The following is a 13,232-nucleotide window of genomic DNA, read 5'->3' as shown; positions in this document are numbered from 1 at the left end:
AATGGAAAGGGAACAAACCTTGCGCAAGATCACCAATCCCTCAAGGGTGCTGCTCAGAGGAATGTATTGTTCATCCTCTAGTTCTGCACGTTCTCCATGTGACAGGAGCACCGGTGTGCTCTGGGTCTGCCAACCCGTGATTGTCTTGGGCCGGCCGGCTTGGCCGACAACATCAACGGCTTGTCCGACGCGAACGTTGACCGTAAGAGGCTGCAGGTCCTCATCAAGGGTTACCAGGAAGCGTGGGTACATGGCGGTGATAAGGAAATAAAGCAGGTAGTGATGCTCCCCGAGGATGAACTGCTTCGCGTCGATCATGGCAACGAGGACGGTGAGTAAACCGGCGGCGGCCACTCGGGAGAGGACCTGGCGGTCTGTGTGAAACGGGTTAAGGGTCATGGTGCCCTTGCCCATGTGGAGGAGACCCTGGGCTATCCGAACCATGAACAGGGAGTTCTGGTCGCGGTGGTAATAGCTGGCGAGCTGTCTCAGCAGTTGGGCCAGACGGGCATTATTGGTGCCGGCTCCACAGAGACCCATGGCGAAGATGGCATTGATAGCCACATCGTTGTCGTTGTCGTGACTGTAGCGAGACAGGGTGTCGTAAACCTTCATCTGCGGGTTGCTGGGGCTGATAAGTCCCATGGCGAGAGGGACGGCTTTGCGAATGTTGCTCGCGCCGTAGTGCATGAGATGACCAAACTGTCTGAGGATCATATCCTGACCAACCTCTTCTCCCATGGCAATGAGGGATAGTCCCAGCACAGCGTATGACTGCACAAGTTCATCGCCCTTCTTCTCTTCTTTTTCTTCAATGATGTCATTGCAGATATGGAGAAGCTCCTGGAGCTTGAGAACTGTGCCTGTGCCTGCCCATGCGCATACGGATGCGAGAACAGAAGTCGGCTTGGCCATGGGGTGGTCGACGGCCTTCAGGATGTCCAGAATGACATCTACTTCCTCTTGGCGACCAAAGTAGAGAAGCGCAAGACCAAGGGCCATGAAGCGGGTCCACTTATCCTTAAGTTGCTTTTGTCGCTCCTCGTCCATCAGGGTTGTGGCAATGGCCTCGCTGACCTGGTGGTTGGAAGAACCAACAAAGATGAGACCAAGAGAAACTGCAGCCATCGCGGACAGCTGCATATCAAGCGAGCTGTCCTCAACGATGGGGAGGAGAACATCGAGGAGCTCTTCCTTGTTAGAGCCAGCATAAGCCAGGCCAAGACCCATAATAGACGCAACTCGCATCGGCAGGCTCTTCGCTTCGAGGTTGTCGGGGTCGCTGAGCAGGGCCAAGGCCGGGTCTGAGTCGATCCTGACACCGGAGTTGAGGATACCGATGGCCAGCAGGGCACCGGCCTTGATCTGGTCTTCAGAAAGATAGGTGAACTTATCAATCTTGTCCAAACCGATCTCCACATCTCTGTGCAGAAGCATGCCCATCGACGCTGCAGTCGACATCATGCCGTCGTCCTTGGTTTTCCAGACCCAGGAGCCCTTGTCGCCTTCCACCAGCATCATCTTGTCGTTTCCGTAACCGGTGTTCACAAACGCATTCACAAAAGCACTAGCAAGATTGTGTCTTGCCGAATCGACGTTGGTCAAACCGGCTCCTCGACTGCTCTCGAGATGCGTCTTGTAGATGTCTTCCGGCATCTTGGGATCCAAAATGTTGAGCTCCTTACCCAGGGACTTGAAGTGATTCGGGATCAATGTGTTGTTAAGACAATCCATCAGCGACTGATCTTCTTCCTCCTCCGGGAGGTCGAGCCAAATTTGCTGCCTCGACACCAAGAACGCCATCTGCTTCTTAAGGGACTGGTCTGTCGTTGCCTCCATGTCGCTCTTGATAAGCTCGATATCGTTCAAGCGGATCGCAAGGACAATAGCCTGGGTGAGCTTGTTGTAACGAACGTAAATCTCGTGGGCCGTTCGGAGGAACTGTTGGTCTTCCGGGTATGTGAGCAGGTTGACCATGCTGACCATATAAAGGCAGACGCGTGAGTAGGTGTTCTCGTCCAAAAAGCGCGGAATTTCCTCGATGATCTCCATTTCGCTCAGAAGGTCAACAGCGTCCGCCTCGGCGTTGTGGCTTAAGAAATACGGAACCAAAGACAGAGCCAAGTCGATCAGGTCCTGGACGTCCTTCTCAGCATTCAGCCGGTTCTGATATTCCTGTCCAATCTCCAGCGCCAAGTGTCTGATGTACTCGTGGCCCCAGGATCCCAGATCTTCGGACTTTGTGAGGAGGCGGTACTTGAGGGTCTCGAGTTTCTCTTCATCTCCGTACGTCATTCCGAGCACCGATAACATGTCCGCCAGGGAGTCCTGTATGATACAAAGAAAAAAATCACCAAAATATTAGCCAAGTCCCAGTAAGAAAGATAGATACATGCCAACGCACCTTGGTAGGGCCGGCGGGCCACTGCTCGTAAAGCCCTGTCAGCTCATCGTAATGCGGCCTGAGGAACTTGAGGGGTTTAGGAACGGCCGTCATCGACGACGTCGAGGTTTTTATGAAGTTTTTGATGGCGTCTAACGCCGGACGGTAGAGCGTGGTGTCTGGCTCCTACAGGCAGAACATGTCATCGTCAGCCTCGCGGACTCCCCAAAATCATCAGTACGGCGGATCAGCAGCTGACCTTTAACCTTTCAACCAGCATCTCCAGCTCGCTCTTTAGCTGCTGGTCCTCTTCACTGAGCTCCTCTGTATCGAATTTACCGCATTAGCGTCTCTCGCAGAGAGTTAAGAGGGGTGCGGATCGGCCGTGGCCGCATCACCATGTCCCAGCACCTACCTTCCTTCGGCTCCTCCTCCTTCTTCTTGCCATTTGCCTGGGCTTTCTCGTCGCTCGCAGGTTTCTTGCTGCCATTCAGCTCCCGGACATCGTCGACCTTGCCCTTTCCCTTCTCAGCGGCGTTTGATCGCTCGTCCTCGTTCGCCATCTCGGACGGAGTGCTTGGCGAGGAGGTCTATGGTTGTGGACAGGGAAACAAGGTGGAGGAAAAGACCGAATCCCAAGGATGATGCGATCGAAAGGTACAGTAGCTGGTCAAGGGATGCCGACAGCGATGGGGAGAGATCAAAAACGGACGCTGCAGAGAGGATAGTAATGCAGCTGTGATGGGTGTGACGGGAGAGCTTCTCGTTGTTGCGGCCTTGGTGGAGCTGGCGGTTTGCTTATGTAACAACATCGCCAAGGTTCCCTGGGCTTCGTATCTTGTCATCAGCTTTACGGAAGATGGGATTGTTTCCTTGCATGCCTTTGGTCAATTTTAGGCTTGGAGGCAGTTAGGGGTAACTCTGTTCACTTCATTATACACTATTCTACTATCTTATCTAGTAAATCCATTAAATCTATTCACAAGTACACACATTTGATGAATACACTCTATCAGTGCTCTAAGGTATGATTCATCTGATTTGAAAGACAGTATTTATACAATAGGGAAGACAGATCTCCAAGATCCAAGAGGTAGAGTCAGCTGTTGAGCGCATATATGTTGTACATGGGGAACTGCATAAGCCTTCTTTCACGAAGACTCCAAACAGAAAAGGGCAGACAGGCCAGCAGTCTGAATAAACGTCTCGTGGGTATCTTCATGGCAACCACCATAGCGTGTTCGGAACTTGTTAGCATAGTGAGCCGTCTCCTCTCTGTAGACGTCGCCCGTTATCCGGTCTCCGGTGTAAGAAAGGAGGGGCAAGGCAAGTATTTCAGGGAGGCGCAGCGAAAATTGGTCTAGCAGCGAGGTGATTGTTGTTGCTTGACTCGGTAGTTTCTCGATGGATCCCAGATGTTGAAGATTTTCTGCCGCAGATCCACTTTCAGATTCAGAAAGAGAGACCTCGGGCAGAAATTCCTCTGGAGGCTGCCACAGTTCATTGTGTATGGTCGCCAGTGACAACGTGTCTAGACTCGAGAAAGAGGGATACAACATGAAGTAGCCTTGAGCGCGGGTGAGCTCCAGCAAGTGCTCCAAGAAAGCCGGGTACTTTCTCGAAATGACCTTTTTATCATTAATCGTCTCAGGATGATCCTCGCGAGCCGTGAGACGGTTGGAAAGGAACGTATGGAACTCCGCCCATTTGTCACCGAAATAGAGCGCCGCGTTACTGTTGGGCATCTGCCATACGAACAGTGGAAGGACGGTCTCTTTGCCATGGACTGCTGTAGGTTGCTCGGCAGGCGGAGAGACGAATGACTCGCCATCAGTCGGTCGAAATGACGGGAGCTCTAACGATAGTCCCAGGAGCCTTTCAGAGATATGTTTCCCACGGTTAGAATATTTGTAGTGCAAAACACTATACTTGAGATAGTGATAGAATGAGGGGGCAAGTTCCGCTTGCGGGGACAGGACCAGCACATGAGACATGCCGGGATCCCGAGGATAGAACGCCTCGACACTTCTGATGGAAGATTCAGTGGACGTCATGTCATGTGGCTCTATCCGACGGCGAAGAGTGACCTTGCCTGACGGCCATTTCATATTTTGGAGGTATTGAAGCAGGTGTGGATCGGTGTCCAGAGGAAGCTCAATAGTCACACTAGGCGTGGAACCCAGATAGTCTGCCTTCTGCAGAGAACGCAGGAGCCTAATCAAAGAACCTGATGATTCAGATGGAGCATGGATGAGTATCTCGATGGTGACATCGTTCCAAGCCTGCAGAGCCTGACCATCCAGAGCAGAAATCCACATCAGGTCGTTCGCCGCACGAGGCAGCGCAATGTGACTAACACCAAGTTCCTTCATTCTCTTTTCAAGGCCAGGCAAGAAAACTCCATCCTCCATTGACTCCGATTGTGTGATTATGGCTTGCGGGCGTAGATACATGTGTACATAGGACAAAACAGTCACAATGGCTCGCTCCATCCGAAGATCGGTCGACACTTGAGAGGCTTCCAGTCTGCCATCTGTCAAAGATTTTCCTATTAGCATATACACTTATATGTGCGAATGTAGGGATGGGGAAGGAAAGAAAATAAAGATGATAAGAACACACCATGCCAGCTGATGGGACAGCTGTCAGCATCCACGCCGTTCACCTGCTGTATTCTTTCCATTGATACCTCACCCTGTCCCATTAGCACAAAATGCACCAAATTCACCCGCTGCCGGCCCATGGAACAGGCAAGAGGTATGAGGTCTGCAACGCTCTTCAGGTTTGAAGCCGCGAACACAACAGTAGAGCGAACTTCGTGGCGGCTGATGGGTTTCGGCACACGCAGTAGCGAATCCACCAGCTTTAAGAGGTTGCCTGATGTCCTGGGACTCGGGTCGTCTTCGCCGTCGTCGCCATCATCCTCATGGTCAGCCACGTTCTCAGGTTTTGGCGGCTCTACTGCCGGAGCTCCTTTCAGCGGAATTGCAGGCGCAGGTCCCGAAGAGATTATCCCCAGCGCTCGGTCTCTCTGCCGCGCTTGGGCAAGAATCGGGTTGTAACGCTCCTCGGCCGGACCAAGATCTGTCGGCATGTGTTTAAAGAAGAAATATAGCGCATAGAGACCTATTATCGCCAACAAAAACCTCCGCGGCCGCGGTCCTCTCCAGTGAGCTATTCGCCAAGCTCTCCGTTCGGACGGCCGGTGGTCGTCATCCTTCTTGCCGAGCTCTTCATCGACCAAAAACGGCCGTTTGAAGAGACTCATCCTCTCGACATCTAACAGAATGCCCCACGGGAGCAGTCACGGCCAGGCGAAGCATCGATCACCCCGGGGTGGGACTGGAAACTTGGCTGCTTCTGAGCCGGCGTGTGTCGTCCTTGCGGGGGGGATGGAAAAAGAGGCGGGATTGGCACGGGCGGTGTCGAGGGCAGTTTGACTGTGGACCTCAGGGCCAACACTCTCGACTGTGACAGACAGCATCGACTGGCTATCGGGCTATCGACGCTGAATAAATCGTGAGGTGAGACGAAGTGACCGGGAAATAAGGTAGCGATTTGTTTGGAGCGCTTTCCGACTGTTGCAGTGGCTCTCGGAGACTCTGAGCTGTCTGGATTCTGCCGTCTACGGAGTACGGCATCTGCGAAACGTCATACACCCCTGGCGCTATTGAATGACTTATCGAGCCGGATAGGACAAACAGTTGGTCGATTTTTTTGAATCAAGATGGATTCGGCTATGAGTGGCGATGATACGGAGTCCCATGGCACGAAACGGACCGCATCTGAGACCGACCTTGCACTGCCAAAACCCAAGAGAATCAGGGTCAGAAATATCTTTTGAATAGAATGGATCTCTCGCTGATTGATGGTCTCTAGGCCTTGGATCCAGATGTGGTGAACAAGATTGCCGCGGGGGAGATCATCGTGGCTCCCATGCACGCGCTGAAGGAGCTGATCGAGAACTCGGTAGACGCTGGTTCGACCTCCATCGAGGTGCTGGTCAAGGAAGGCGGACTCAAACTTCTCCAGATTACGGACAATGGCCATGGGATAGAGGTCAGTTTGTGTAACAGTGTTTCCGTTTGGTTCTGCCATGAGGAGCCCTCGAGTATTGACTTTGTACTGCAGAAAGATGACCTTCCCATTCTATGTGAGAGATTCACCACCTCCAAGCTAAAGGAATTCGAGGATCTGTCATCTATCGGCACATATGGCTTTCGAGGCGAAGCGTTAGCAAGTATCAGCCATATTGCTCACCTCACGGTCACTACCAAAACTACCGGGTCTAGTTGTGCCTGGCGAGCGCACTACAGCGACGGAAAACTCACACCAGCTAAACCAGGGCAAAGTTCTGCTCCAAAAGCAACAGCTGGCCGCGGTGGGACACAGATTACGGTATAGCCATAGTAGCCGAGGAGACTTGGAGAGGGCGGCACGCTAACGATAAGTACAGGTGGAAGATCTCTTCTACAATATCCCGACTCGACGCCGTGCTTTTCGATCAGCAAGCGAGGAATATGCTAAAATCCTTGATGTTGTTGGCCGGTACGCAGTACACCGCACCGGGGTCGCGTTTTCATGCCGGAAACACGGCGACTCGGGTGTCAGCATATCGACAGCTGCAAATGCTTCCACGGTTGACCGCATCCGCCAGATTCACGGCAGTGCGGTAGCTAATGAGCTGGTGGAATTTAGCGTCGAGGACGACAAGTTGGGGTTTCGCGCCTCCGGCTTCGTCACGAACGCAAACTATCACGTTAAGCGAACCGTGATCCTTCTCTTCATCAATCATCGTTCTGTGGAGTCCACCAATGTAAAAAGAGCGATAGAGCAGACATACTCTACCTTCTTACCAAAAGGTGGCCATCCGTTTATCTATCTCGACCTTGAAATTGAGCCACAGCGGGTCGACGTCAATGTGCATCCAACCAAACGGGAGGTGAATTTTCTCAATGAAGATGAGATCATCGAGTCCATCTGCAGCGAAATCAGAGGCAAACTGGCGCAAGTAGACAGCAGTCGGACCTTTTTGACGCAGACACTTCTTCCTGGAATCCGGTCAATGGAGTCCATCGATACAGAGCCTGACAACACGAATGTGACTCCCAAAACTCCAGCGACGGCCAAGAGACCGTATGAGAACAATCTGGTCCGCACGGATTCTAAGATTCGCAAGATCACATCCATGCTCTCCCCCGCAGTGCCCCATGGAATTCTTCAAGCCGATGCATCATCGCGCGAACGCCCGAGCGTTCTGGATGAAGGGCTACAGTATGAAAGCACAGACCGCGAGCCACTCCGTATCGCACTCACTTCTGTGAAGAATCTCCGAGCCGAAGTACGCGCTGAGATGCACAATAACCTGACTGAGATGTTTGCATCGCTTACCTACGTCGGGCTGGTTGACGAACGACGGCGAATCGTCGCTGTACAGTCCGGTGTCAAGCTCTTTCTGGTTGACTACGGCATGATCTGCAACGAGTTCTTTTACCAGGTCGGGCTGACAGACTTTGGCAATTTCGGAGTCATCAAGCTAGACCCGGCACCCAAGATCATTGACCTTCTTCGCATTGCGGCTGATTATGAACAAGACCAACATCAAGTAGCGGCCACTCAGGAATCCGAGCAAGACACCGAAGAGGAGGACGAGGGCTTTAAGAACACGGCGGAAACAGCCGCCCAGACTTTGATTGACCGCCGTGAGATGCTAAACGAGTATTTCTCCATGGAGATCTCGGCTGATGGGGATCTGGTCTCCATCCCGCTCCTGCTCAAAGGCTACGTCCCGTCACTAGCAAAACTTCCTCGGTTTCTACTCCGCCTCGGACCCCATGTCAACTGGAACAGAGAGGAGGAGTGCTTCCGGACTTTCTTACGCGAGCTCGCTGCCTATTACACGCCGGAACAACTCCCTGTGCCGCCCGTGACTGCCCCAAGCGATGAAGCAGCGGTTTCACCAAGTGCACAAGAGCCTGTAGGCTCTTCTGGCGAGGCCAAGGAAGAGGACGACGGATTTCTCTCGAGCCGTAGACAGCAGATGAGCCGGATGTTGGAACATTCCGTCTTTCCAGCCTTGAGAGCCCGACTAGTAGCCACGGCGGACCTCCTCAAGGGCGTAGTAGAGGTCGCAGACTTAAAGGGGCTATATCGAGTATTTGAACGGTGTTGAAAAAGGAGGGAGAAGTAATGTATTTACCATACACGTATCGATACACAGATACCTTACGGCTTACCTTCCCAGGTACTCTTATTAAAGATCCTGTCAGATCTCCACGGACTTTCCGTTGACCACAAACCCGGCTTTCTGTGCCAGATAGCCATCAGTTAGGAAAGGTAACTTCCCTGTTTGATGATTCAATCGACAGAATAATGCGCCCGAGACGCCAACGGCCGGTGTCGTGCCATTTCTGCCGGTCCCGCAAGCTGAGGTGCAGCCGACAGATGCCATGCTCCAACTGTGCCTCTCGGGGTATCGCGTGTCAGCCGTTCGGGGCTCTGCTTCGAGCGATCCCCAGTGGGACTGAAGTGACTGTCGATTCGTCGCAGCAGTCGGAGATCCTGGCGCGGTTGAGCCAAGTGGAAGAGAGGTTGCGGCGATGGGACCAGACTACTATGATGCCCGCCCCTCTACCGGACGGCTCTTCTCCCCCTTCGACGCCTACCGATTCCGTACAATCCAGAAGACCATTGTCTGACGTACCCCAGTGTCGCTCGCAGCTGGAGGTACTGACTTCAGACGCCGTGTGGCTGGAGCGGGTGTTCACGGGCCAGGGCTTCACAGCCGCCCTTTCGGATAGGATTGCGTTTCGTATCGGGCCCATCCAGCAGATCCGCGAGACGGTTACGCTGGTTCCGGCTTGCGAAATTCCGGGATCGACCCCGGCCTGTTCAGAGTTGGTTCGAGGCATCTGGCTGCCGCTGTATGGAGAAGCGCAGGTGCTTATGGACAAGTTCGCCACCGATGTCTGCTATCTGCACCCCGGGGTACACGTTCCCTGGCTGAGACAGACAATTGATGATCTATATGAAACCTTACATCGACAAATGCCTGTGAAATTGGGGAGTGTGGCCTTGCTGCTAAGCGTCCTCGCGAGTACAACTCGGATGTGGACGGTCGAAGATAGCCAGCGGACGGGTTTGTACGTCGGGCTCGCTGATTTCAACCACCAGGCTAGAGCTTGGGCCAAAGCCAATCTAGATGTCTTGGATTATTCGCGGCGCGTGATGTGTGTCTCCCTGGAGACCATCCAGGCCATGGTGATCGTGTCTCACGTGCTTTGCAATCTGGAAGGGCCTTCGCCTCAGTTTCGCGATCTGGTTGCCTCGGCCATTTTACTTGGTCGTGAGATTGGGCTGCACCGAATCGATCACTCCCAGGATTTCCCTTGCACTGAGTCACTCCGTCTCGATCCGGTTCGGGCAGAAATCGGACGGCGAATATGGTGGTTCCTAGTAGCCACTGACTGGTACGTTTCTTCTTCTTCTTGGAGCAGTCAATCACTACCTAGATAGTACTACTGACGGTCATTTTGAAGGTTGATTGGCCTGTATGCTGGCCCCCAGGAAGACATCTACATTATCAACCCACGGCATATGGCGGTCCAGAAGCCGAGGAATTTCAGCGATGAGGACTTGTTTGGCGGAGTGATGCAGGAACCAAAGCCCCTGTCACAACCGACGGTTATGTCGTACAATTTGCAACGGAGCCAACTGGCAGAGATCTGCCGCAGCTTTACCGATCGCAGACCATTGGCTCTCTCTTCGTCGGTGCCGATTGACTATCCCAGTGTCACGGAGATCGATGCTAGGATGAACAAGTTTATGGAGCAAATCCCGGCCTTCTTCCGCCTCGATGGTGGTGGCAGTGGGCCAGACACGCTCTCACAGATCAGCGAGCATCTGCGCCGGGGAATTATCACTCAACGATACCTACTCAGCACTCTGGTTCAAGGGCAGCGGTGCAAGCTCCATCTGCCTTACTTCATTCGAGGATATTCAGAGCCTACATTTGCGTGTTCCCGTGATGTGTGCATCGAGGCTGCGCTTCTTATTGTGCAGACGAACCTCCAGGCCCGGAAAGAAGAGACTTTCTTCAATTCTATTCGAGGGAAACTCGTCTGTGTTATACACAGCGCGTTCATGGCGAGCTTTATTCTCTCCCTCGACATGTGTCTAAACAAAGATTCCAACAAGAAGTCCAACACCCACCAGACCGAAGCCTTGCAGGCCTACCGAATTCTAGAAGAAGCCCGAGAGCAATCTGAGATCGCTGCCCGTCTCCTCGACTTTCTGATGGGTCTCCTCCGCAAACATAAGATCCCAGCTCCAAGCACCACAGGAAGCTCAGCCACTTCGGCACCGGCGCAGATGACGCATCCCACGCCATTGCAGGAAGCCCAACCAAGCGAGCACACGCCGCCTGTGTCCGTGCCCCATGAAAATGACACCTTGCCTACCGATCCCATCTCATACTTTGACGACTTATGGCAGAATCCGGATAGCCAGGCCATGTCTGACATGATGGATTGGAATGATCTGTTTGCCGGTCTAGACAGTGCTTTGATGTCGGGTAGTTATAGTTGATAGGTTCGGTAACTAGTAACAACTATTCAAGAATACAATCACTTCCAGACTATCTGCCCCAACTGTTCATATGTAAGTAAGTACCTAAAGTACTAGGTATAGATTTGATACATACCGTATCTCCGTAGTAGAATGTATTAATTACTGTTACGTTACTTACATGCTGATTTCTAATCTGGTGGATCCCCTTATTTGACCCACTCCGCTCCCTCCGCGGGGATTTGCGCTTTATGATTGGATACGGCGACGCAAAGTCCGCGGTACGGGGTATCTGTAAAATACCAGTATCAACAATACGAACAATATGATATGATAGAACTATACCAATCTACTATAGTCCACAGTATAAAACGGTTAACAGCCTACAATATTCAATAGAAGGAGTGCAAGTGATTAATTTGTTCTTCTACAGGCTTCTATATATACTTCTCTTTTAAAAATTTTTTGAGATGGACGGCGAAAAGGTATTCCAGCCTCGAGACGAGGGAAAGACGAGTCAAGACATTGAACAAGAGGCATGGGATACAGATAATAAGGTGCCTTTCGAACAAGACTCCAATATCGTGGACTGGGATGGGCCAACCGACCCGTTGAACCCGATGGAGTGGGCGATGTCCAAGAAGGTGACGATGATAGGGATTGTGTCATTCCTGACTTTCTTAACGTAACGTCCACGAAGATCCTCAAAAGGTACCTACCTAGCTAGTCCTTCTAATGCAGTGCAGTCCTCTCGCGTCATCTATCTTTGCCCCCGCCGCCGAAGAAGTTCTGGCAGACTTTGGCTCGAACAGCATCTACATGGAGAGCTTCATCGTCTCCGCGTACCTGCTGGGCAACTGCTTTGGACCGCTGGTGATAGCCCCATGGTCCGAACTGTACGGCCGTTCGCCGGTCTACCATTGCTGCAACGTCCTGTTCGTGCTGTTCAACGTGGCGTGCGCCAGGGCGCCGAACCTGGGCGCCCTGCTGGTCTTTCGCATCTTGTCCGGTCTGGCGGGGGGCTGTCCGCTCACGCTCGGGGCCGGGACGATTGCAGACCTCGTCCGCGCGGAGAAACGGGGAGGCGCAATGGTGTCGTGGGTGATGGGACCGTTGTTAGGGCCTGTCGTGGGACCGATAGGTATGTCTTCCTCCTTTGTCCCTCGGCGTCTCTCTTCTGTCTTTCCCCTGTCTTTTTCTGTGCTGACTTCAGGTTCAGTCGGCGGGTATCTGTCTCAGGCAAAGGGGTGGAGGTGGTGTGCCTGGTTCCTGGTAATCATGGTAAGGCTAAAGGAGTATCCTGTCTGCATATGTTGGCCAAGATACTGACAGATGGACAATCTGTAGTCAGGCTTCGCAACCGTTCTCACCTTCCTCTTCCTGAAAGAGACGTACGCCCCGATCATCCTGGAACAAAAGACACAACGTCTGCGTAAACAGATGGACAACCCCCATCTCCGCTCGAAGCTGCAGAAGGACCAGATGGCAAAAGACCTGTTCAAACGCTCGATCGTCCGCCCAATCCGCATGCTCGCTCTGTCTCCGATCGTCTTCCTGCTCTCGCTGCACATCTCCATCATCTTCGGATACATTTACCTTGTCTTGACTACGCTCTCGGAAGTGTTCGAAGACACGTACGGCTGGTCGCAGGGCAACGTGGGACTGTCATACATCGGCATCGGGGTCGGGTTTCTCCTCGGCCTCTTCTTCACGGGGGTCATCTCCGACAGACTCGTGGACCATCTCACGGCTAAGGCTTCTCAAGGAGAGAGGAAACCAGAGTACCGCCTGCCCCCGATGGTGATCGGGAGTATCTGCGTACCCATCGGCTTGTTCCTGTACGGCTGGACGGCAGACACGAAGCAGCAGTGGATCTTGCCTATCATCGGAACGGCCTTTCTTGCGATAGGGATGGTGATTTCATTGGTAAGTTTCTTTACCTATCATTTCATTTTCTTTCTTTCTTCCAGTTGCAATGTATTGATGATAACTTTCAGATGACATGCACCACCTACCTCGTAGATGCGTATCCTGTATACGCCGCCTCCGCGACAGCAGCCAGCACTGTTTTCCGCTCACTGGTCGGCGCTCTGCTCCCCCTGGCAGGGAACCCAATGTACGCTGCCCTGGGACTAGGGTGGGGGACATCCCTGCTGGCGTTTATTGCGTTGGTGATGGTGCCAGTGCCGCTCTTCTTTTACCGGTATGGCGAGAAGATTCGGAAGGCGACTAAAGCTGAATTCTAGAGCGGTATAAAACTGTCGTGTTAGTATAACCAAAAGAT

The 13,232-nt window shown here is 52.7% G+C and overlaps 5 protein-coding genes across 5 annotated transcripts in view; 3 read left to right on the top strand and 2 right to left on the bottom strand.

The window, feature by feature from the left end:
• ASPZODRAFT_126892 (hypothetical protein) overlaps positions 1-3,123 on the bottom strand; it is a 3,570-nt gene extending 447 nt beyond the window's left edge. Inside the window, exons 1-4 of the mRNA XM_022721605.1 lie at positions 2,799-3,123; positions 2,643-2,707; positions 2,405-2,569; positions 19-2,328 (exon numbers count right to left, since the gene is read on the bottom strand). Of these exons, the coding sequence (XP_022585431.1) occupies positions 19-2,328; positions 2,405-2,569; positions 2,643-2,707; positions 2,799-2,946 (2,688 nt within the window). The 5' untranslated portion in view covers positions 2,947-3,123. The remainder of the gene's footprint in view (positions 1-18; positions 2,329-2,404; positions 2,570-2,642; positions 2,708-2,798) is intronic.
• A 335-nt stretch (positions 3,124-3,458) lies between these two features.
• Positions 3,459-5,842, bottom strand: ASPZODRAFT_287541 (hypothetical protein). The gene is made up of 3 exons (XM_022728150.1): positions 5,006-5,842; positions 3,875-4,916; positions 3,459-3,826 (listed from the first exon to the last, which is right to left on the bottom strand). Exons 1-3 carry the CDS (start codon positions 5,649-5,651, stop codon positions 3,535-3,537), a joined length of 1,980 nt encoding a protein of 659 aa, XP_022585430.1. The 5' UTR covers positions 5,652-5,842; the 3' UTR covers positions 3,459-3,534.
• Positions 5,843-6,222: 380 nt separating this feature from the next.
• ASPZODRAFT_287633 (hypothetical protein) lies at positions 6,223-8,655 on the top strand. The gene is made up of 3 exons (XM_022728151.1): positions 6,223-6,442; positions 6,515-6,781; positions 6,840-8,655. Exons 1-3 carry the CDS (start codon positions 6,320-6,322, stop codon positions 8,553-8,555), a joined length of 2,106 nt encoding a protein of 701 aa, XP_022585429.1. The 5' UTR covers positions 6,223-6,319; the 3' UTR covers positions 8,556-8,655.
• A 112-nt stretch (positions 8,656-8,767) lies between these two features.
• Positions 8,768-10,699, top strand: ASPZODRAFT_47292 (hypothetical protein; the record flags this gene model as incomplete). The annotated part of the gene is made up of 3 exons (XM_022728394.1): positions 8,768-9,055; positions 9,110-9,852; positions 9,922-10,699. Coding segments are annotated over 3 exons (1,809 nt in total), but the record flags the coding sequence as incomplete, so codon positions are not given.
• Positions 10,700-11,418: 719 nt separating this feature from the next.
• ASPZODRAFT_138042 (hypothetical protein) lies at positions 11,419-13,194 on the top strand (the record flags this gene model as incomplete). The annotated part of the gene is made up of 5 exons (XM_022724410.1): positions 11,419-11,633; positions 11,695-12,089; positions 12,162-12,229; positions 12,296-12,874; positions 12,946-13,194. The coding sequence occupies 5 exons, from the start codon at positions 11,419-11,421 to the stop codon at positions 13,192-13,194; spliced, it is 1,506 nt and encodes a 501-aa protein (XP_022585427.1).
• Between the last annotated feature and the right edge of the window lie 38 nt (positions 13,195-13,232).

This window comes from Penicilliopsis zonata (assembly GCF_001890105.1).
Source record: "Penicilliopsis zonata CBS 506.65 unplaced genomic scaffold ASPZOscaffold_1, whole genome shotgun sequence".
Lineage (NCBI taxonomy): Eukaryota > Fungi > Ascomycota > Eurotiomycetes > Eurotiales > Aspergillaceae > Penicilliopsis > Penicilliopsis zonata.
This window is presented reverse-complemented; position numbering and strand designations above follow the sequence as displayed.

What these genes read in the sequence shown, in the direction of transcription:
- ASPZODRAFT_287541 (XM_022728150.1), bottom strand. Translation starts at nt 5,651, where the DNA reads ATGAGTCTCTTCAAACGGCCGTTTTTGGTCGATGAAGAGCTCGGCAAG. An exon ending in CTGTCCCATCAGCTGGCATG is followed by an intron (nt 4,917 to 5,005) that starts GTGTGTTCTTAT and finishes AATCTTTGACAG; the next exon opens with ATGGCAGACTGGAAGCCTCT. An exon ending in ATACACAATGAACTGTGGCA is followed by an intron (nt 3,827 to 3,874) that starts GCCTCCAGAGGA and finishes TGAATCTGAAAG; the next exon opens with TGGATCTGCGGCAGAAAATC.
- ASPZODRAFT_287633 (XM_022728151.1), top strand. Translation starts at nt 6,320, where the DNA reads ATGCACGCGCTGAAGGAGCTGATCGAGAACTCGGTAGACGCTGGTTCG. An exon ending in ACAATGGCCATGGGATAGAG is followed by an intron (nt 6,443 to 6,514) that starts GTCAGTTTGTGT and finishes TTTGTACTGCAG; the next exon opens with AAAGATGACCTTCCCATTCT. An exon ending in GCGGTGGGACACAGATTACG is followed by an intron (nt 6,782 to 6,839) that starts GTATAGCCATAG and finishes CGATAAGTACAG; the next exon opens with GTGGAAGATCTCTTCTACAA.